The sequence below is a fragment of the Sander lucioperca genome, chromosome 6 (genome assembly GCF_008315115.2).
Source record: "Sander lucioperca isolate FBNREF2018 chromosome 6, SLUC_FBN_1.2, whole genome shotgun sequence".
Lineage (NCBI taxonomy): Eukaryota > Metazoa > Chordata > Actinopteri > Perciformes > Percidae > Sander > Sander lucioperca.
Window position 1 is genome coordinate 10853169 of NC_050178.1, and position 23589 is coordinate 10876757.

Here is a 23589-nt window from a genome sequence, read left to right on the forward strand (position 1 = left end):
AGCAGTGTTTTTGCTGCTCAGGTTTGGAGGAAGTGCAAGATGCGCATCTTCACTGTGGCCCAGTTGGACGACAACAGCATCCAGATGAAAAAAGATCTGACCACATTCCTCTATCATCTCCGTATTGACGCCATGGTGGAAGTTGTAGAAATGGTGAGTTTTCTCAAGACTAGAGTGACTTTTTATATATCTGTGACCACTTATGTCAGAATATAGCAGTGCATCTATAAGCACTTTAATCTCAGTGGAACTGGTTACATAATTAGAGAACCCAGCGATGCCTCAGGCTTGGCCAGTTGCTCCAGTAAACACGACTAGTATTGTGCGCAGGCGGAAGCATGACTGCCCTGGCCACTGCACTGTAAATAAATGTAAACCTCCTGCTTGGTGTGAGATACAGCATGAAATACAGTGTGTGTGTGTGTGTGTGTGTGTGTGCGTGTGCGCCTGCGTGATACTGAGTTTTCAGTTTCTAACTCCAATATTTTTTTATAGGCTTTAAAGGGAAATTAGTGTGTGTGTGTGTGTGTGTGTGTGTGTGTGTGTGTGTGTGTGTGTGTGTGTGTGTATGTGTGTGTGTGTGTGTGTGTGTGTGTGTTAAGGCATCAGTATTCTACAGCAAAAATGCTCGTCAAATGGTTGAACAGTCTGAAAAACGTCCTCTCCCCTCATCTTACCTACATCAGAATTGGGGTGCATTTTTTAAATCTTTTTAAAACCATTATTCAGACATTCACGCCCACTTGATGAAGCAATAGGTATGCGGAGGTGGGAAAGGAATTCATTTTCTCTTTCAAGCTCCTATTTTTTTTCTTCATTCTTCGCACTATTACTTTTGTCACGTTTTTGTGTGTACAACCCAGTGCAACACCATGAATGCCTTTGAGGAAAGATTGTCCGAACGTGTGTGCTGATTTGCCAATTTGTATGATTCACCATGTCTCACTCCTCTCTAGAAAGGCACGCTTTTCACCCTGCCTCCAGGTGCGGCCATTCAGAACAGATATAACCACATTTGCTTTGAGACGTGGTCGGTGGACACGTCATTTCAACTAGTTTATGCTTGTGTTGCAAGCATATCTCATCCAGGATTCAGCAGGAACAAAGACAGCATCACACATGAGGGATAGCAGATGAATATTCTGTTAAATGGATGTGAAAAGCACAAAAAAGCAACAGTAATTATTCAGGAAAAATAAACCATTCATTTCTTTCACCTTAGCATGACAGTGACATCTCAGCCTACACTTATGAGAAGACCCTGGTGATGGAACAACGGTCCCAGATGCTTAAACAGATCAACCTGAGCAAGACTGAGCGTGAGAGAGAGGTAAGAAAGTTTGCTTATGTCAAAGTTTTGTTGTTTTGAAATGAACTCAAAGATGCACACATAAACTTGACATGACTTGACGGGCCGACTTGGCATGGCTTGGCATGATTCGACTTGACTTGACACATAAGCCCCTCTGGACGAAAGCATATCTACAGCACAGCAGCCACAGCAGCAACTGCTTTGCTTTTGTGAATCGCAGCATGATGGTGTTTTGACAGATATTGAAAATAAAAGCTGTTGATGTCAGTGTTATACTAGCTCCTCCAAGTTCTTTGTTGAACTTTAAGATTGCCTGGTTCTCCACATCAATATATTTGCAATGAAATTATCCTCAAATCTCCACTCATATGACTCCTACCTTGCTTTGCTTCATCTGTATCTTCACAGATCCAGAGTATCACCGATTCATCCCGCGGGTCAATCCGCCGTAAGAACCCGGCTGCCGTGACCACCCAGCTGAGTGTGACCGAGGACCCGCCAGCAGCCAGCAAGGAGGAGAAGCCTGAGGAAGAGGTAGAGCACAGCTGACCGCAGTTTGAAGTATAAAGATTATTTGTGTGCTCACATGTAGGTTATATAACTCAGCAGATTGAGCGGGGGGATAAAACCAGGCACTCAGGGGGGGTCGTGATTTGTTTTTCTTTTTTTAAGTTATAAAATGTCTTGATACACAAAAACTGGATAACACAGTAGAACACAACACACAGTAAATGACAACTAAAAATAAAAGTGTGTTGTAATAGAAATACTACAACTCTATAATTTTAAGGAATAGTTCAACATTTTGGGAAATATACTACAGAAGGTATAGTATTCCGTTGAACTGATTGAGTCAAACCACATAATATGCAGACTAAACAAAGTAATGCTCCTTAATCACACTTCTCTTCCCTCTCCCTCTCTCAAACACTGTGGCTCTCTGTGACTTTGACCTGCATTCCTCTAAATCCACCTCAACCGCGCCTCTTTCAACCTTCAATGTAATGTACATGTAAATCCACATCCCTCCTCTCCTCCTCTCGTCTCATAGTCAAAGTCGGCCTCTTCCCCTGTGTCCCCCCCTGACCAGGTCCAGCTCATCCACGACAACACCACCCCAACCAGCCCCGCAACCCCGGCCACCCCGCTGACCCCCGCAGAGGAGGCCAAGAGCCCCGGGGAGCAGATCCAGATGACCTGGACTGAGAAGTGTGACGGTGAGCCGGCCAAACCGCCTGGCGCAGCCACACCAGAGGGCATCAAAGACATCTTCAACATGAAGCCGTGAGTGCTTTAAAATGCTCATTGAACCTGTTGTAAAGGTGAAGTACCTTCTTGTTCCTGACCAAAAGAGCCTTGAGTCTTATTTTTTTCTGTACAATGTAGCACCAAAGAGGTCTGCCAGAGTGCTGTGGAAGGATTTATAAGGTTGTTTTTTTAGCAGAGCTTGGATTGGGTACACTAAAAAACATTCCCATCTTAGTACTGATAATCACGTGTTTCTCTTCTTGCCATGCTGCAGCGAGTGGGAGAACCTGTAAGTATTGAACTCCCTATCAACCTAATTCAGTCCATTCACATCTCATACTGACATTGTTGGCCACATGAGCAGATGAAGATGGAATACTTGTTGTGTGAATGAGCATCTGTCACCTCGACCAGCTTAGTATCACAAAATGCTTCGTAACATGCTCTGAAATATCACTTGATCAGCGTAAAACAGTTTGACCTTATTCTCTGTTGCTTTATCTTCACTCAGGAACCAGTCCAATGTGCGGCGTATGCACACAGCGCTCCGGCTGAATGAAGTCATCATCAAAAAGTCCTCAGAGGCCAAGCTAGTCCTCCTCAACATGCCCGGGCCACCCAAGAACAGGACAGGTGACGAAAACTGTATCCTTTACCCAGACAGAAGAAGGTTTACTAGGAGGAGTTACTAATAGAGACAGAGCTGCGTCCCTTTCAAAACACAAGAAATAGTAGTAGTAGTAGTAGTCAGAATGCAAGTGACTCAACAGTAATGGAAGCGTTTCCATTACTGTTGAGTCACTTGCATTCTGACTAGTGTTTATGTCCCAGGAATTAACTTTCAAATATCACGATGCCACACAGGCAGCTCGAGATAGCTCAGAGTTTGGGGGGAGGGGCCTAAAAAAATGAATAAAAAAAAAAGACTGGAGACTTAAAGTGCAGTCAAGTGAATCTATATTAGTGGATGTTTTTTTATCTGAAAACTATCCTCAGGACTTTCAAGAAATGAGGGAAGCTCAAACACACTGGGGGGAAAAACCATCACCCTGTAACAAGGAAAAAGCTAACATTTATGTCACTAATATGAAGAATTCATATAGAAGACTTTTAGATCAAAGTTATTTTTCCCATGTTTGCACTTTAAATATAATGAATGGATTTGTTTGTAAATTGACATTCAGGTGGTGTGAAAAACATCGAAACTTTTAGTGGCGCTCTACAGATACAATCAAAATCAGTTTAAGCCTTGAGGCACTTATAAATAAACCTGTATTTTGTGTTATAAGCAATAAATGGTAAGTTAATTTACTTGGTTTCAGGAATAAAAAAATATCACTGTCATTTGTGATCAGAAAATGTGTGTGATATGGCAGCGGAGGCAAATAACTAATTAGGATTTATAAGCAGACAGTGTCATTGCACGCAGAAGACAGACCTTTGAAATAACATTTGGAGGTGATATTGTAGTTTTAATTACTCTTTTGGCACACTGCATTTCAATTGAAATAGATTTTTTGTCAGTTACAGTTCAGTAAAACTAATTATGAAATATGTTTGATGTTGAACAACAAATGTTTAAACAAATAAATAACGTAAGAGCTCTGGGTATAGCTCACCAAGATGAGCTTCTGACTCAACGGATACTTCATAATCTCAGGTGGAAGGATCGAACCCTACTTCTGTCTTGAGAGTTTTTCATTTTCAATGTGAACCATAAATACAACATTGTACACTTCTAGCTTCACAAATAGCTCAGCAGGATAAGGTGCTCAAGATTTGAGGTTCAGGGTTCAATTCTCTTAAAGGAGCAGTGAAGTTTAAGGTCTATCACTGAAAGTGAAGAAGTCTAATACACATTGAAACATTGGTGAAGTGTGTTGGATCAGATAGCTCAGAGTGATAGAACGCTGGTTTGAAAGACCAAACTGGTTGTGGGTTCAAATGTTATGAGGTGCAAACTATACTACTACGGCACGCTAAACCACGACAATGATTATACTACAACTTTTTATTTGACTTTTTCTATACTATGACTTATACTTTTTTTCGACATACTATACTATGTCTTCATATATTTTTTCGACAAACTATACTATGGCTTTTATTAGATTTTTTCAACGCTATACTGTGACTTTCTTCGACTTTTTTCAACATACTATACTATGACTTTTTTTGACATACTATATACTATGACTTTTTTTTAAATACTATATTGTGACTTTTTATTTGACTTTTTTTCGACATACTGACTTTGTTGTTGATACAATTTTTTTGACACACATTGACTGTTTTCCGACTTTTTTCGACATACTATATACTATGACTGTTTTACATTTTTTTCTACATATTATACTATGACTTTTACTTTTTTTGACATACTATACTATGACTGTTTTACAATTTTTTCTACATATTATACTATGACTTTTTTGACATACTATACTGTGACTTTCTTCACCTTTTTCAACATACTCTACTATGACTTTTTATTTGACGTTTTCTATACTATGACTTATCATTTTTACGACATACTATTCTATGACTTTTTTTAAAATACTATAATATGACTTTATGACTTTTTTTTCTACAGGTAAATGCAATGCGTCTTAAAGCAATATTTTGACATTTTGGACAATACGCTAATTGGCTTTCTTGCAGACAGATGAGAAGATCCATACAACTTATATCAGGAAGTGGCTGCTCCTGGTCAAGAAATAGTTTGGCATATAACCTCCTAGTCACAAGTTTTTCCCAAAATGCTGAACTACTGATTTAAGTATTTTGTTTTGTGAAACCCAGTATTAGTGCTTGCAGTATATTATATATGTATACAGGTATATTGTACATTTTTCTTCTAGTTTCTTTAACACTTCTCTCCAAGACATGGAGTTCCTCGAGGTCCTCACTGACGGTCTCAACCGGGTCCTCCTGGTCCGCGGAGGCGGCCGCGAGGTTATCACCATCTACTCCTGAAAGAGCAGCCCCCTCCCATGCCCCTCCCTCCGCCCTGTCCCTGTGTCAACCTTACTCCCACACTCTCATCAACGCTGCTTCATCATTATGTTTTCTCTCACCGCTTATTTCTGTAAGATAGTCCTCTCACACCCAACCAACAGCCCAGCTCAGCTTCAGCACCTCTCCCTCCGCTCCATCCCCAGCAAACCGATGAGCACTATCACACGCTCAGCAACTATAACTACTGTCAGCTCTAGACTCATTTAGACGCTATCTAGATTTGTTCTTGAAGAGACTTCTTTTCCTCGCTAGTCTTCGATGTACTGTAATAACTGGCATTGAGTCGGAGTCACTCTGCAAGGAGGAGGTGGTGGTGTTGGGTGTGGGTTGTTAAGCCGAGGTGTGAGCGCACTTGCATGTTTGTGTCCGTCTATGTTTAAACCTTTGCATTCCTTATTGTTGGGTTATTTTTATTTATTTATTTATTTATTTTTCAAATATAAGCGTGGCATAACAGCAGCAGCTTCTGCTTGAAAAGGAAAACGAGAACCTAACTGAAATGAGCTCAATGTAGGATTGTCTGTTTAGTTCCGTTGTGGTGATCGCACACCTCCCACAGCGCTCCAGCCTGTTGTCTTCAATGTGCTTTATCTTTCAAGGCAAAAAGACACTGCTACCCACGGTCAGGACCACCAGCTGGAAGGAGAACAGAGTCCTTAAGTATGAACTGTGAAATTCACATTGGTTTTCGAAGAAGACTGAAAAGGCATGTGGATCAAACCTTCAGTATTATCTTTAACCTGATTACTCCTTAGCATGGCGTCCTTATAACTGTGCGGGTGTTTCTACTCCACTTGTTGTGTTACCGCCATCACTGTCTTTCTACCTGTCCTCCTTTCAACTGATTTCTTAGTGGCTGTTCATCCCCTTGGCCACTGTTAGTGCCAAAAAAAATACAACAAGGCTAGCTTAGTTTGTAGAGATTGACACGTAATTAAAACTGTGAATAGTGCGTTTCCTACCAGAAGGCTGGTGTAACAGTGGGGAGACAGTACAAACACCCCGAGGAGATTGTCATTGCCAGCACCCCTCAACTCTCGTGTGGATCACTGTAAATAATGTACAAGCTCTGACGCGTTGTTCAGTATGAGTGTAGTATTTTTGTGACATACTAAAAAGCTTCTAGTGGAGAGAAAACATTCCTTCGCTGAGAGGGACAGCGCTGTTTTCAACGTTTATTTATCTATTTATTTATTGGATGGCATAGGCTCCTGTCACTATGGTAACCGTCATTGTAACCTCGACAAGCACTGCACCTGCACTGTCCGCCACTGTGCAACAAAGTGAAACTTTGATGAATTCATCAAATTCATTAAATAAAAAAAACAGAACACTAAATGTTATTTTTTCATCTAGAGAACAAATATGTATTTATGTTTATAGACAAAACTTACACATATTGATGAAATAGTTGTGTCATTTTGATTGTCACTCAAAGATATATTGTTGTTTTTGCCTAATTTAGATTACATTAAATGTGCCATATCAAAGTATTTTTCAAAGAGAAATAGTGAACAAAAATTCTATTGAATTAGAGGGAACAAAGTGTGCTAAAAAAAAAGAAGGAAAACTGAGGTGTCTACATGAAACTAGTACGGTAATGATGACACCGTAGTTGGAAAGTCGCCCTATAGATGATAAAAGAATAGATGTTCGGACGCTCAGAGTAGAAGCCGGTATATCAGCTGTTACAGAGGTGAGACTCTGAACATCTATCGATTGATTATTTAAAGGGTCAAGTCTAAATGAATGGAGAGGACAATGGCTTCTGTAGCTAGGAAACTCACGTTGTCCACAAGACTGAACTCTATGCAGTAGACTCTCCAGTGAGATTTTATATCCTCTAGATTGGTTAAGATTTGAGCCTGACTGAATGACTGGTAAGCAAATCATATTTAGGTTAAAAAAAGTGCATCTCGGAAGGAATGTGCAATAGTTGAAATCTGGACTCGTGATCATCTTATTTATTTTTTTACACATATATTTTGTATATGTAGATTTCGTAAGTCTTTAAAAAAAAAAAATCCAGAATCATCTCACTTTGACCAAGGACAGCTGTCACTTTAATTTATTTCTGTTTGTTTTTTTCTGGAAGAAACTGTTTTTGGTCATTTGCACTTGTAGTAGAAATATGAATATAAATAAATACGTATATATATACAGTATATACAATATAGGGAAGCAAAACAAATTAGTTTCTAGAACTATTTACAAACAGTATTTAATGTTTTTAGTGTTGCTTGAATGTCGGACCATATGTTGTGAATGCTGCTAGTATCAATAGATTTATTTGTACTGTAAATAGAGATGACTAAGCAACATTAAAGATGAAGTGAAAAAGGGTATAGACATACATATCAGTGGTGGTGGTGGTTGTTTAACAAGACGAGGCTGTACCTGTAAACATTTGGCCTGAGATCTCTGGACAGCTTTAGCTTTCTGTTTTTATTACAAAACTATACTGAATACCTTGATGCAATATTACACAACTGAGGGCAAATCCCCCACCCGTTTATTCTCTTTAAAAAAAAATATAAAAAGCTCTCGATTATTACCATGTTTAATCCCATAAGTAAAGTAAACCAATTTTAACGTACCAGATTATTAATTTACGTACTTTACTTAAAGAAATTTAAAGGAATCACCAAAATGTTTAAATATAAATATTTATCTGCTAAACGTTACTGTTTGCAAATTTTTAACACACCTACCTTTGACACCTGTGATACTTAAGAAGCAGCCACTCCTAGTTTTTGAAGATTTTAGGGTGCCAAGTCATGAAGATTTTCTTTAATATGCTTGTCACACTTAACTCTGACAAAGGGGTTGTTTAACGCTCACATCAGTTTTTGAAGAACATGGCTATTTTGGGATTGTCTCCACAACATTGCCTGCATCAACTGAGCCTTTTAAAATGTATTCAAAAGAAAAGATATCTGATGTTTATTGGAGAAGTTTATTGGAAATGAATTTATTTATTGAATTATAAATGTTTTATAATTGCTGTTTGCATGGTACTATGTGGCAATATTTGTTTTAGTGGTTTCTATAGTGATGACTTACATGTTCAAGGTGCAGAGTGGGGTGAAATGTTGTCAAATGTTCTCACCTCCTATCAACTCTGGAGTGTTTTCCGCTCAGCCGGCGACATGGCTAGAAACCTTGCAAACAAGTTTTTTGCAAAAAATAAGAAAAGTATGAGTTCACTATATTGTTACTTGTTATATTTCAATCTTGCTCAAATAGTCTTATGTAACACAATAGGAGATTTTGAGTTTGCGAATGGATGAGCTGTAGAAATGGTCATTTCACCTTTGTAAATATAGATCACTTAAGTCAGAGACACTATAACCTACTAGTGTTGTCTTTTGTTGTACACTGTTCTATCACTGTGGACAAAGTCTTAGAGTTTTGTAAGATTATGTGCAATATTGTTCTCACATTGGTAAGTTTTTACATTTTGTCACAGTTATGTTATTTCTTTTCTAGAAACAACTGGAGGTGTCACTTTATTTCATGAGAATGTTTGTCACCAGGTGTTACAGACAATAAAGGTCTACAGTGTTCATCCCAAATGTGGCTGAGACAGCAAAGCACTTTACACTGAGGGGGTACTCTGTGACAGGATCAGTCTGCAGGAGTGGGGGGTCCTAACAAGAGCCAGCCTGCTCTGTACAGACTCTATCCCACAGTGATCTCTGGTGGCACACGAGTGTATTACAGCCAGCCATGGAGGTCTGACAGCTCAGACTACAAAATAGAATTAATTCCCATCATGTTTAAGCAGTTTTCCGAACTGCAATAATCCAGAGACCTACCTGCTGATTTTGTTTACATCTTATCTTTTCAGCATTCTCTTGGACATTTTAGCATGCATCACCGTCTTTCCTTTCTCTTGCCAAACTTCTTTAAAAAAAAAAAAAAAAAAAGAATAGTAACTGTTAAATTTATAGTGCTTGTCACTCAATCTGTGAGGTGAGCCTTCCCAGAATCCCTCCTCCACAACCCCAACCCCCTCTCCTCACCCCATCTGCCCCAAATCCCTGGCCTCCCCCATCCCAGCCACTAAATCCACCCCAGCTCTGTATTTTAAATGTGATTGCAGTATAATTCTGAAAAATGATCAAAGAATATAAAACTTGCGCTTCCAATTCTGGCACCGGCTCTGCTTGGACGACACAAAGTACATAGTCGACTTAGAAACCAGCACGCCCCCTCTCCCCACAACTGATCCATGATTTAGATCAGATCCTTCGCCTGCACAACTGTAGCATGAGACAAACTTGCCGGTGATCATTACTCAGTCTCCATCCTTAAATGGATATTAAGGGCTCTGAAACACATCTGTTACCGGGTTGAGGAGGCTGTCCTGTTAAGACACCAACAGAGAAAATATCAAACAAGTCCCAGATTACGGCAGAGAGTGCACACACAGTCTGTAGCTCAGATAAGATCGTACCCTTTAGTATATTTTCACAGAAGCAGCAGACAGATGTGCCTGATGTTGGAGGCAAAGCTGCACTTACATTACACACAGTCGACCTCTCTGGGAGCTAAAGAGAAGAACTCAAGTGGCTATCCACGCAGTGCAAGCAGAGCCAGGTCCCAGTCATGTTGTGTAACTCAGTGCATGCATGCAATTACCCTGAACAAGGTGTATTGAAAATATATTGGGTGTTTGTGGTATAAAAGTATTTTGTTTATATCAGTTGGGAACTTTTCTTTCTAGTAGTATGTTTTTTTTTCTCTTTCCTTAGGACTGGCCAATCATTGTATCCAAGATGACTATTATTATAGTACAAGATTCTATTTTTATGGTAGATTTATTGACAAGGTCTTCTTATTGTATCAAATATTATCTGGAGATAAACTGATTACCAAAGTATATTTCAGTTAATTACATAAATGATGGTGTGCAAATGTGTGCTCCCGTGAATTAGATGCAGACAATTAAATACTGTTTACTATTTTACAACATTTTGTAACAATTATCATGAATAGATTTAAAAAAAAAAAAAAAGTTTGTGTCAATAGGGTAAAACTATTAAAGTGCCAAAGTAGTAGGGGAAGCCTGCAAATCCACAATTTGGTGGAAGTTGCATGCCTGTCCAAAACTGTTCATTTACCCACTTTTCAGTAAATAACTGGGGTTAGGCTATATCCAGTCAATTATATTCAGTCAATGTATTAAGTACCAAGGTTACCAATCACCAAAACTGGTCAGTCATGTCGACATCCAGACCTTTAAAGAAAAACGTTCTCAGCACATAGACTGGAAACGGGGAAACTGTCCAACTGTTACAAAATCCACCTAGCAGCATCTCTAAAGCTCATTTAACTCCTTGTATCGGGTTTGTTAAATCCATTCAAAACCAAAGTATAAAAAAATTATACAAATTTATATATATATACACATACATTTCACTAGAATTGTATCTTGTATGATTTCATGTGACAAAAATTGATTGATTGATGGTCGTTTAACTACTAGATTTTATCTTCAGGTTACTGGTCCCAACTGGAAATAGTAGGGTCCATAACCTCATAAAACCGTTTTTACATCGGTTTTTGTATGGTTTAACCCTTGTGTTGTCCTTCGGGTCCCTGGGACCCATTCAGTTTGACATTTTTGCATTGGCCTGGCGTTGAGCTTTGGGACCCCCGGTGACCATGTACTATGTGATGTCATTTCATGTGAACTGGCACGGGAGGTCCCAGAGACCCGTGCTGCGATCGAACGCGTTTGGACAGGCTAATACAAAATGTAAATAAACTAACCAAGTCCCCATGACACGAAGGACAATACAAGGGTTAAACGTGTTAGTTACTGAGCTTCGGATTGTGTTATCTTTGGACAGAGCCATTATCCAGTCTGTGTGCTTCATTTCATATATAACTGACAGACCTGAGTGGTATCGATTTTCTCATTTTACTTTTGGGAACAAGCCATTTCCCGGAATTAATTTTCCTTTAATACTTTATGGCCTTTGACAAATACAGTATTTAATTTAATAACCATACCTCCCTACGGAGGAATCTCGTCACTGTCCAGGTTTGTTTTTAATTCACTGGAGTTGTGGGAAACATTTTGTATGGATGCTTGACAAATGTAATGGATGTATAGATGATATACAGCATACACACAAAGACACACCTGTTTTGAATTTCAGTAATATGAAAGTGTTTTTCATTCAGAACCGTTCATTACTATACCTTGATACTGTACCTGGTCTTATGGTAAAGCCGTAGTGTGTTCCTTTCAGTTCTGTGGGAGTGTGTATGTGTGTACATGTAACTGCTGGGGGCGGGCTGGGAGGGGGCTACGTGTAAATAAATCAAATACAGTTAGTGTGGAGGTGTTTTTTTTGTGTCAGTGTAAGTTAAATATTCAAAAAATTAAAAAAAAAAAAAAAAGTATTCTCTATTGTGTTTCATGGTACATAAAAAAAAGAGGAAAAAGTAGTTTTATCTTACATTTCAAAATGCTTATATCTCTATGGCTTCTGGCGATACCCGTTCCATTTTATAGATTTGTCAGCACAAAATGCAATAAACAATACCATTTTATTACTACAATTGTGTGGAGTTTTTAATCATGTCTTGTTTTGACAATGAAAGTGTTACAAATTAAAAAGACACTGTTAACTATAAAACACAATCGATCATGGTTGGAAAAGAACTAAGGAGTCCATCATAAACCAAAGTATAGTGTACTTTGCACATGCAACTTTGCCTCATAGTTTAACTTACATGTAAGAAGAATAATTATCTTCTGGCTAATAATTGAAAATACAGACCATTACAAAGTCTGGACAAGTTGTCAAATTTAATCAACTGAACACAATACTCAATTAAAAAAAAATAAAATAAAAAAAGGATTAAAAGCTTACAAAAGATCCAACCTTCCAATCTTCCTACTCACAGCTGGTAAATTCACTGCACAGAGAATTGATGTGGTGTCTACTTGTGTCACAGGGAGAAGTGGACCTCACATTAGGAGAAGTAATGAATTCACTACAACCTATCAGTAATGTCGGGGATACATGGACATAGGCGGGATCTGGCCCATGCCGGGTGCAGACCTTGGGGGTGGCTGCTGTGAGCCAGCAGGGCCCACCAGATGGTTGAGAGATGGTCCACTCTGAATGAGGGTGTCCAGCGCTTTCTGTACACTTGGGTTGTCAAAATTGATACCTGAAGCAGAGGTGGGGGGTCTTTGAACACCGGGTGGGACTTGCATGCGGCCAGGTGGGGTGCCATAACCCTGGGATCCAACTGCAGGAGGGCCAGGCATGGATGGGCGGGCTGGGTTCTGGGACGGGGGTGGGCCAAGGGAGCTGTAGGCCTGTGGCTGGGAGGCGGAGGGTGGGCCACCAGCGCCTGCTGAAACCCCGCTACCGCTGTTGAACAGGCTGAGGATTTTAGCCTGCAGCTCCTGCTGATGGCTGGGGTTAGCTGAGGCGCCTGAAGCAGCTGATAAGCCGAGGTGGCTGGTCTGTGCGGGTGTGCGAGTAGAATGGGATGCAGGTGGCAGTCCTGCAGCTGAGGGCGGAACGTCATGGTGTACTGCTGCAGGAGCCGCAGCATGGACTGTAGCTGTAAGGTGAAAGGTTTGGTTAGAATTTACTACTACTACTAATAATTCAACAGACAAAGCTCCTGTTTTTCAACAGAGAAAAATGGGAGCAATAATTAAATAATTCTACCATAGGAGAACATTAATAGTTTACAAAGTACACATTTTTAAGTCTACGTTAATAGAAACCTCGCATCCACATTGAATACATTTTATATCTATAATGGGCGAGAATTAGTTTATTTGCTTGTTTGTTTATTTATTTAGGATCCTCATTAGCTCCTGCACTGCAGGAGCTATTCTACCTGAGTAAAGAAATCTCGATCACAATTCCAATGTAATGATGTGAGAGTCTGTATAAAAATGCATTGTGAAGTTGAGCAAAAGTTAATGGAGGTTTTAGCAATCTGAGATAGATAATTAAAGTGGATATCTTCCAAATTTAGATTACTTTTAGTGCTTAAATTTTCGCAGACTATTTCCTTGCTGAACTGCATTGGAAGACTAGTGACAAAGAGGACATTTCATAATAATCCTTTAAAATAGGATACTTTCATCTTACCTGCAAGAGGGTCTGCAGCGCTTCGTAGCAGCCGGGTTCTTTTGTCCGTCAGGTAGGCAATGAGACCATCCATTTCCTCTGGTGTTACAAATCTACCCAGCAACCACACAGAAAAAAAAAAAATTATTACAAGTGTGTGGAGATTGTTTAAAACAATGCGTGAGAAACCAAAGGAAGTACAACATGGAAACAGAAGTTGAGGTATCACTGAAACTTATTACATTTTACATAGGGCTGGGCGATAAATCGATTTTATCGATTAACTCGAATGTGTAGTTAACGTCAATTTGTTTAACTTAACATCCGCCGATGCTCCCCTCTGGGCTCCCGTAACTCCGAACGGGCTCAGCCCTCCCCCCCCCCACACGTTTGCCATAGAGATACACAAACAACATGTCAGCGACAGAGTCACCTATTCTCGGATAACTGAACCACCAGCTACCGCTGACCTGAAGGAGCACCATGCGGGGCACCAGCAGAGCTGTGACGGAGGTCTGTAGCGGCTTAAACAACTAGCAATCGCCGCTCTGTAGCACGGAGCTCCTCTTCGACGTTTGTTTTTACCGCTAGTTACTACGAAGGAGCTTGCTACAGGTATGCTACACGTTCAAGAGACCATGGGATGTGAATGTACGTTACTCAGCAACAGGTGAAACTAGGGGCAAGGTTGCGCAATAACGTCAAAATGATTTGAACTTTTAGCGAACGAGAAGTGAATTACCTGCATGTGTGAAAACAGTTTTATCTCACGCATCCGTTTTGTTGTTGTTGAATATATAGCCCCGTGTGTGTGTGTGTGTGTGTGTTGTGTCAAAATAAAGTTAAAACTTGTTTTGAACAATTTCTTTGTCATCTGCAGATTGATTTTAAGTAGGGGGAGAAAAAAAAAATCAATTTAAATCGGATTTTTTTTTTTTTAAAAGAATCGGGGATTTTATTTTTAGGCCACATCGCCCAGCCCTAATTTTACATTCTCCACCCACAGCTCCAATCTTTTATTTTTCCACTCAAGACGTTACACAACACTTTTATTTTAAAGATATTAAACAAGATACCTGTTTTCAGACAGCAGCGTGATGGCGGTGAGCACAGAAACAGGGTGGCCCTCTCTGTCAGGCTCCCTGAGTAATACACTGTCTGCCATCTTGGCAGCCTTTCTGGCAATCTCCTCGCGTTCTTTTTCGCGGTTTTCAACTTTGTACGTGTCATAATTGTGGGCAACCAGCATCATGGCGTCCTGCATTGGCATGTTCCGATGCTCTACAGCAATAAAAGCACAACAAAGATTAGTTCGTTAGCAACAAAATAGATGCACCTTTGAAATGCTGTGCACTTTGTTATTGGAGGGACCAAAAGTGACCCTACCAACCAATCAATGCATACTATCTTCTGGCATTACCTTGCGGTGTGCCACACAGGATGTTGACAGTGCAGGACCGGTGGACCTGGTGCTGCTGGGTAATGATGATGGCAAAGGGAGTGCGAGCTCGGCCTACATCCTCCAGTGCCTGGGTTAGTGAGACTTCTGTGTTGAGGAAGATCAGATCCACCACCATGCCCAAATCACGGACTTTCCGCCCGACCGTCTCAGCATACTCCCTACAGTTGTTTTCGGAGCACAAGTACACACAGGCAAACAAGAACACAGGAGCGATATGAAAATATGCCATGTACTGGTCGAACATTTACAGAGGAGGTTTCTGGGCCAACATTTGCGTTTCCCGTAAACAACAGAGAGTGGACATACTTTTGCGCCTTGTTGACGACAATCACAGAGCAGTCAACAGGACGGTCAGTGTCGTAGCGCCGCTGGAGTTCTTCATAGTACTGTCGATACAATTCATTACGCCGGCGCTCTTCTGGTCGACCACGATCATCTACTGTTGAGGAGAGGTTGGAGGCGACTGGAAAATGTCAGTAAAATGTTCAGCAGTTGAAAACAATTCTAAAACTGAATTTAAAAAAAAAAAAAGAAAAAAAAAAAAAATCTACTTTCTAATAAAGCCTAAAGGTAATTCCTGATTCAACCCTGACATACTATAAATACTGCAGTTGTGCAAAACATTTTTCAATAAAAAAAAAAAAAGACCTACATCTTCATCTCGATTATATGTAGTTTAAATAATATGGTTAAACAAGGAAATAATTTAGGTTTGGTTGTACGAGGCCCTCAGTTGTGCCTGCTGTGTCAAGTAATGGTGCCGTGTCCTCACATCGGGAACACTAAGCTAGTTAGCAAAATGCAGTAAAAGTGATAACCAAACCTACAGAAATAACTTGTGTATATTCAAATAATAAAAAACCCAATCTATCCAAGAAAAATTAAGATATATTTTTACAATTTAACACTATTACTCTAGTTACATACTTAATCAACTAAGTAACTTAACAGAATTTGGCATGTTCACTGTAATACACATACCCTCTGGCTCACGGCGTCCGTTCCAGGGATCTCTGTAAGGGTCCCTGAAGGGTTCATCCTTCCTCCGATAAAAGTCTTCTGCACCACTGCCACTGCGGTAGTATCGGTCATAGTCATCTCTGCTGTATGGCAACATTTCAGGTTCAGATAAAAATGTAAGCACTTAACCCGGGACTTCCAACTAATGGGCTGTCAGTAGTCACCTGTATGCAGGATCACGTGACTCTGGGCCTCTGGGGTCTGGGCCTCTGGGTTCTGGGCCTCTGGGGTCTTTGTCTCTGCTCTCTGAGCTACGGTACCGGTAATCATGGTCACGAGAGTGGCCACCTGGCCTCGACTCTCTACCCGGGTCCCTCCCATCACGGCTGTCCCGAGACTCCCGCCCATCACGGCTCTCCCGAGGCTCACGCCCTTCACGGCTCTCCCGTCCATAAACCGGTGAGCGTGACCGAGGTCGGGGTTCTTTGCTGTCCCCATAACTGCCATACGGGGCCCTGAGAGAAAGGTTCTCAATTAGTGCAAGGACGATTGGAGTTTATCCTGCCTATTAAAATCACACAAAAGGGTAATGGGAACCTCTGTCCATGACTGGTGAGGACAGGCCTACTACAGTTGGTACTGTAAAATCCCTGTATTTATTGAATATTAAAAAGATGGAATATATAATATTCACACAACCAAAGCAGAGCAAAGTGAAGGCTGCTATTGTGTTCGCAAAGAGAACTAACAGAAATTCAATCCAGGAGGTGATTCCGATAAGTCTTTTCAACAACGATCTTTTGAAAACGTCCAGCGCTCCGCGTACGCAACAGTATTGATTTGTCGACCATTTGAGCTTCATTGACCATAAATCCAGCTCTAAAAATACACAAGTACCTTGGCTGTTTAACTTTTTTGAACAAGGTGGTTTATTTTGGGCATTTAGCACAATTTGCTTGTGATAATTAGCAGTTGGTTCTTCAGTAAGCCACATTTCCATGCTACAACTATGGGGTTAGAAAAATGCTACAATAATGTTTGGTTGACATTGTCTCAAGAAAATAGAACGAAAGTTTGACAGTAGAGGTCTAGTACAAGTTATTAATCTCACCTTTGTAAATTGCATAGACAATTCAACTGTTTCTACATATCAAAGACATTTCTAAGCAAACTGTAGAAATGGAAAACTTGAGACTTTGACCAGAGTTCCTAACAATGCAAAGTGGCCGAGGTGTATCCAAGTGGCAGTCATGTTAAGTGTCGTTTGAAGTTTTCATGTTAAGAAAAAAGGTGGATGGGTGCTCACTCTTCTGTTGCCTTTAGGCTTGGATACACAAGGCCATTATTCAATATGCTCTCGCACAACTGTTTGATCTAGCAGAATTCAAACTAAGAATGGACCTCTCAGCAGTTTAAGGTGTTGCATAACAAATCATAATACATAATGCAACTGAATCATATTAAAATGAGGATCATACACATAATGTGACACTGTTTGCATTGGTCTGTGATCCTGTGTGTGAATGCCCGACCCCATACCCAAAACTCCCCGAAATAAACTTCCCAATGATGTGTGGGATGTTTTGTGTCGTGTACTTAATCATCCGTTGTGGATAAGCGTTGCATCCGTCTGTTCCATGGACTAAATACAGTTTCATGTACACACCCAATTAGTTAAAAGACCATTAATGTGCCTAATAGATATGGGGCAAGGTGGGACTAACATTAGGTTTCCTTCAGCTGGAAAGTTGCATATTTTAGCTAGGAAATGCGGGACAAAACCACACCAAGAACATGAGCGTTGAAAAAGCATATGGCAAGAATCTTTGAGACAGACACTTTAAATTACATTCATGTGGCCATTTTCTTTATTTCAACATCTGGAAATGTAAATTACGGGTGAAATATTGACTGTCCCATGAACGATCTTAAGCCCATCTAATGGTACGACAGCTTCCATTAAGCAGACTTCACCACTCGTGGAAATCACAGTTGAGGAAAAGATACGCTTTAGTTTTTTTGTTTACGGACACCTCAGAGGTGATGGTAGTTCTTCACACCTATTTCACGTTACTTTACCTTCGTGGAGGGCTCTGCTGGGATTGAAGTTTAGCTTGTCGTCGCTCCACTGCCATATTTACATCTGAAAATAAATCAATCCAAACGTTGAACATAACAGTGACATGTAAACCAGCTTAAGTTTTCACGCAAAATGGAGTGGCCGCGTCAATACTTCCACGATCCAAATGAAACTGCGCTCCAATATCCAAGCTCGAAAATCCAAATTGGACGAGAGTCAAAATGCAGCAAATCCTGTTGCCAAATCTGTCGAATTGAGTTTAAGACGAAGAAATGAAGGGAGTTCTTTCCTAACCTTAAAAGTTGGCTAAACACTAGCAAAGCTTGAACGTTTAAAGTAAAATTTCAACTTGAAATTCAGACTTCAGAAACTACAAGTGCTCGACTTTAGGGACGCATTTAAATCCATGTTGAAGAAAATTCCGACAGGTTTTGCAAATAAAAGATTTCAGAGATTCAGGCTTTGCCAACATTTAATAATGCACTGTTTATTTGCTTTGTATGCCAATAATGTAACAGGTCTACAAAAAGAAAGGTTAAGTAGAAAAATCATTCATTTTGATTTGTTGTATCACACAACCTGCACTTTGGGAGGTTACTTGTGAGCAAGCATAGGGCTAAACAGAAAAAAACACTTGTAAGGATTATTAATTAAGATTGCATATTTGCTACTTTGTCTTTGCTGGAATTTTTAATTAAACAAATCCAGATGATCTTCAGGATTAACACTTCAACTATCATGCTCAATTATCAAAAGTTTCCACAAAAAAAATAAACAAAAAAAACAATCTTTCAGTAACTTGGTTTTGTTGCTCGCTGTAAACCAATAACATCCTATCCTCTTTGGCCATACAATCACACCCACTGCAGTTAAGGCTTACCTATTTTATAACCTTTATATATTCGACCCTTTTGGGCAGACTTTGCAGCTTCGGCTTCCTCAACACGTTCAAATTGTACAAATCCAAACCCACGAAACATGGACACGCCTGGAAGAGGAACATTTTAAGTGGTACAGACTTAGGATCATTTTGAAGAACATTTTGGATACCTACCCATTTACCCACAAAATTATCAGTAGGGACATTATTACGCATTTTACATGCTTGCATTTCATGAAAAAAAACACGACTTGTGATGCTTAATGCCAGACATGATTGAAATTGTCATGAATTAAACGTATTGCTTGTATGGTGTTTTACTGACCGACTATCTTCCCATATGGGCTGAACAGGTCTTCCAAATCCTTCTTTTCCATGTCCGAGGTCGGCAAATTCCCAACAAAAATTCGTCTCTCCATTTCTCTCGGATCATTACTGCTGCAAGTGCGAGAAAAACGCCCCGGTGATGCGCTGCGGCTTCTTCGGCGAGACATGACTCGATCCAGAGGGTTTACTGGTTTCTTTCTTTGTGCGTCTCAAATGCTTCAAAAAAAGTTTGGTTGTTCGTTAATAAGCGTCTTTAAATTGTCGTCCACAATCCTGAAACATGTCAGTGAGTTAAGAGAAGAGATCAAATCCCTTGGAAAGATGAAAAGTTTTAGCAGAGCAGAAGTTGCAAAATCATATCAGTTCAGACAATGGAAATGCTGTGGGAAAATCATTCACAAATGTTGCAAATCAAATTTGAAACAAATCGCGCTGGTGAATCGCAAATTCATCCGAAACCTTGTGTTAAAAAAACACTTTTTGAATGTGTCCTGCGTTTCTCTGTTGCTCACTTGCACTTTTATTGGATATACCGTTGAACTGGACCTTCACGTACTATGTGAGAGTGTGCCTTGAATTATGGGACAAAGGACAGCAGGACATCAGTGTATGATTAATGCGGAGCATATTAACAAACGCAAATGTAAATCCACCACGCAAATTTGGAGATGCAATGGACTTCCGTCTCGATTTTCCAGTGGGCAGGGATGTGAAAGCCTTGCATAACTAGTCCACAATTTAACTACACCCATTGTGGTTTGGCAAGGTCTTTAGCTTGACGCGGATGAAAGTTCATAAAGTATCGCAGATGAGCCATTCCTGCAACTGATCGACCAAATGTGCACTTGCTGGGCTTTCAACATGTTTTGTCCTAGGGTTAGGTGGTATACCCTGTATAAATGGCACACAAGAGACTGTGCCATGCTAAATTGGCTATATCATTTGTTTTAGTATAGACTAGATTTACTATGACATTAAATGCACCATGACTCTTTACATGTTAAACCAGCGAGCATACGCTTCCATTTTATGCCCCTCGAAACCATTAAAGAATCGCTTTAAGTTGTTGAAAACACACATTTCACGGTATGCAACAAAAAGCAGCGAACATTTCACGCAAAACAAAATCTAAAATGTTATACTGAAGTTGTGAAAGAGTGGAGCAAATTGCACAGATACCCACAGTGCGTCAACTGTGCAGCGTGATGAACAGTTATGAAATTCTTGCCTCCACAACGTTAAAATGGTCTGCATGATTTCACTAAATAGCAGTGCAGACAACTCTCCAACAGTGTTTCCTACAAATCGAAGTGAGGCATTTCATCCTCTTCTCTTGAAATGGTAAAAACATCTTGAGGAAATTTCGCAGTGATGAAATGAAACCATGGGCTTAAAATCACCTTGAAAATGCCAAAACACAAAAGGTTTTCTTTTGTTCAAAGAAATCAACGATCTTAAAAGTCTTCAGGATAAGTTGAGGTCTTTAAGTGGCCAACATGGCACAATATAAACAACACAGTCTCACGGCAGTACGTGTAATTGTCATGTTATTTTTAATCTATTGATTTGTGTACAATAACACGTTTATCTCGTTTTTTGGGATGGAAACCATCTATACAGAGGTTGGTTTTCGGGAAAAAAACAACGGGGAAAGGATGCCTCACACGCCGGGAGATGGCCGCATGACAATAACGGGACGGTTGTGATTAGGAAAACAACGGGAAAACAAAACGCCACACGCAGGACGTGATCCCCTGTCTCCCGGGTGAAAATCTGTATTGACCGTATTGTTTGACCCATCCACCACCCCGACCAACCTCCCTGCGCAGATTTTCGGCTTTTCATACTACTCATACCGTATTCATGCTGTGATCACGAAATATGCTTCCCACTGAAATACATTACTTTAGATTTTCGTGCTGGCCACCACGAAAAAAAAAAGAGAAAAACGTCCCCGTTAACACGAATCAATAGATTAAAGATAAATAACTGCCGTGAGACCGGGTTGCAATACAACATGCAAAAGAGAATCTCTAGATGTTTTCAGTCCCAACACACATGACATTAAAAACTGACATTAGAAAGTGAAGGCATTGGTGTTAGCCTACATTACATTTAAGGTCCGAGGTAATTTACATTATGCTTTTTAGGGAGCTGCCCTTTACATACCTTAACTTGAACCTGGATGCTCTGGAATCTGTATCCACAGAATTTAAAACCCCCAAGCTCTGAAAAGGGAGAAAGAAAAAATATCAATATCCAATTAACAGTTTAGGAAATTAATCACCTCAAATGCCCTAAGATGTCTGTAGTAGCTTCACTAATTACTGTCACAAAGCAAAAACAATTTTTTTTTGTTTTGGAGGCATAAAAAACAAACAACACATCACATGACAATGAGCTTAAATAGACCAATAAGATAAATTAAGGTAAAAACCATAGACTGTATATAAAAAAGGTCAAATGTTTAGGCTTTTTGGATAATTCATTCATTCATTTACAGTACCATATTGCACAATACCTATTCTACATTAACTGCAGCACTTCTGATCAGAAGCATTACAGATTTGATTATACCACGCAGGATTGCACATTTGAGACTAAAACCATTCAAAAATCAGAGGTGGTCTGAAGGACAGCTAGAAGTTTTACAAGCCACCATGTCACTTTGGTTGCTGCGTTTGAAGCCCCAAATAGCAAGAAGGCCCCTAAGCTTAATTCGCCCAATACAACAAATTACAATTACAATGTCTGTTGGTTTTCGCTTTGCTGTGAGCGTCCACGCTGTTCTCGGCGGGCGGAACTCACACCGGTCGCGCTGCAAATGGCGTGCATCTCGCTCACTTTACAGCACCGGTTGTGGTAACAGATCATCACATGATGTGATCTGTGATAAGAGATCACATAATGTATGTTTAGTTTTAGTTTTCCCTTGGTGCGCTAACATATGTGGTTACGATGTAGCTACACGTAGCCAGGTTGAAGTTGGCTGTTAGCTAGCTAGCTAGCTAGAAACGTTAGCTAACATTAGCATACCTGTTATCTTGAAACCGCACAGCTAGCTTTCTAGCGACAGAACCAACTACACGGAGGTAACGTAACGTTATACGATTTCTCAGCGCGTGTCGTTATATTACATACAGCAGAGTAACTCTTTACTAACCTTCAACGTGGATTTTATCTCCGTTTACAGCCTCTCAACGCCACAGACCGGTCCTGTCGACTCGGCTATCCTCCTCTCACAATAGGCATCTCTTCTTCTTCTTCTTCTTCTTCTTCTTCTTCTTCTTCTTCTTCTTCTTCTTCTTTTTATTTCCGGCAGACTAGACGCATCTATGGCGTATTGCTGCCCTCCGCCGTTCACTAATCACTATTCACAACTTGCTTAAAAATAATTATCTATATATTTTTATATACTCCAATACGTCGCAAGTACTCCATCAGTTTCTTCAATTTGTTCCAACTGTCCAAATTCAATAAAGTGCATAAAGTAAAAACAGTTTCTCCAGTTGCACCCAGTTCTCTGAGCAGTTTCTTCCTCTGAGGAGAGTACTTCCTGCACTGCACTAATACATGCTTCACTGTTTCCTTGTCTCCACATTCACACTTTCCATCAGGATGTTTACTAATCAGAGCCAGCCCACTCCTCAGCCCACAATGCCCAAGCCTCAATCTGGATAAAACTACTGCATCTCTTCTCTTACATCTATAAGCACATCTTTCTTTCTCTACCATTCTTTGTACTGAATAATACGTTCTCCCCTTCCTTTCACAATCCCATAAATTTTGCCACATTTCTTTTACTGACCTATTAATTATTTCTGCATAATCTGGTGACCCATACTGCACATTGATTTGAACTCTTTCCTCCTGCACTGCTTTCTTTGCCACCTCATCTGCCTCCTCATTACCCTCCACACCCATGTGCGCAGGAACCCACATAAACCCCACCTCATACCCTGCTTTATGAATTCTATACAACACTTGCATAATTTCAACAAGCAAATCAGGTCTGGACTTAGATTTGGTACCTTTAATTGTAATTAGGGATGCAGCTGAATCACTACATATGACAGAATGTTCCTGTTTGTTATCTTCAACCCACCTTACTGCCCATAGAACTGCCACCAACTCTGCAGTAAATACTGATAAGTGATCTGGAATCCTACAGCCTTTTTTATAACC

At 40.1% G+C, this 23589-nt stretch overlaps 2 protein-coding genes across 21 annotated transcripts in view; one reads left to right on the forward strand and one right to left on the reverse strand.

Annotated features, from left to right (window-relative positions):
• The window catches only part of slc12a5a (solute carrier family 12 member 5a), a 178386-nt gene extending 166358 nt beyond the window's left edge, over window positions 1-12028 (forward strand). For 2 of the 6 annotated variants that reach the window (XM_036002476.1, XM_031301850.2), the window contains exons 20-27: window positions 22-153; window positions 1223-1330; window positions 1721-1846; window positions 2364-2596; window positions 2835-2849; window positions 3072-3205; window positions 5445-11153; window positions 11388-12028. In XM_036002476.1, coding sequence (XP_035858369.1) covers window positions 22-153; window positions 1223-1330; window positions 1721-1846; window positions 2364-2596; window positions 2835-2849; window positions 3072-3205; window positions 5445-5536 — 840 coding nt within the window. In that variant the 3' untranslated portion in view covers window positions 5537-11153; window positions 11388-12028. The remainder of the gene's footprint in view (window positions 1-21; window positions 154-1222; window positions 1331-1720; window positions 1847-2363; window positions 2597-2834; window positions 2850-3071; window positions 3206-5444; window positions 11154-11387) is intronic. The other 4 variants (XM_031301846.2, XM_031301848.2, XM_031301847.2 and 1 more) reach the window with 4 other exon arrangements.
• A 112-nt stretch (window positions 12029-12140) lies between these two features.
• ncoa5 (nuclear receptor coactivator 5) lies at window positions 12141-22676 on the reverse strand. 15 transcript variants are annotated; one of them, XM_031301851.2, is made up of 12 exons: window positions 22568-22676; window positions 21574-21632; window positions 19403-19620; window positions 19078-19185; window positions 18197-18260; window positions 16342-16632; window positions 16139-16260; window positions 15464-15620; window positions 15116-15345; window positions 14772-14976; window positions 13717-13808; window positions 12141-13174 (listed from the first exon to the last, which is right to left on the reverse strand). In XM_031301851.2, the coding sequence occupies exons 3-12, from the start codon at window positions 19569-19571 to the stop codon at window positions 12603-12605; spliced, it is 2010 nt and encodes a 669-aa protein (XP_031157711.1). In that variant the 5' UTR covers window positions 19572-19620; window positions 21574-21632; window positions 22568-22676; the 3' UTR covers window positions 12141-12602. The 15 variants fall into 15 exon arrangements, with proteins under 15 accessions (XP_031157711.1, XP_035858378.1, XP_035858376.1 ...); XM_036002485.1 differs by having other exon boundaries at window positions 15464-15593; window positions 16139-16257; window positions 19403-19677; XM_036002483.1 differs by having other exon boundaries at window positions 15464-15596; window positions 16139-16257; window positions 19403-19677.
• Window positions 22677-23589: the final 913 nt, after the last annotated feature.

Coding starts and splice junctions, on each gene's coding strand:
- ncoa5 (XM_031301851.2), bottom strand. CDS start 19,571: ATGTCTCGCCGAAGAAGCCGCAGCGCATCACCGGGGCGTTTTTCTCGC. Junction 16,633..18,196: donor CAGCAGAGCCCTCCACGAAG/GTAAAGTAACGT, acceptor CCTTTCTCTCAG/GGCCCCGTATGGCAGTTATG. Junction 14,977..15,115: donor CCTGTGTGGCACACCGCAAG/GTAATGCCAGAA, acceptor TTATTGCTGTAG/AGCATCGGAACATGCCAATG.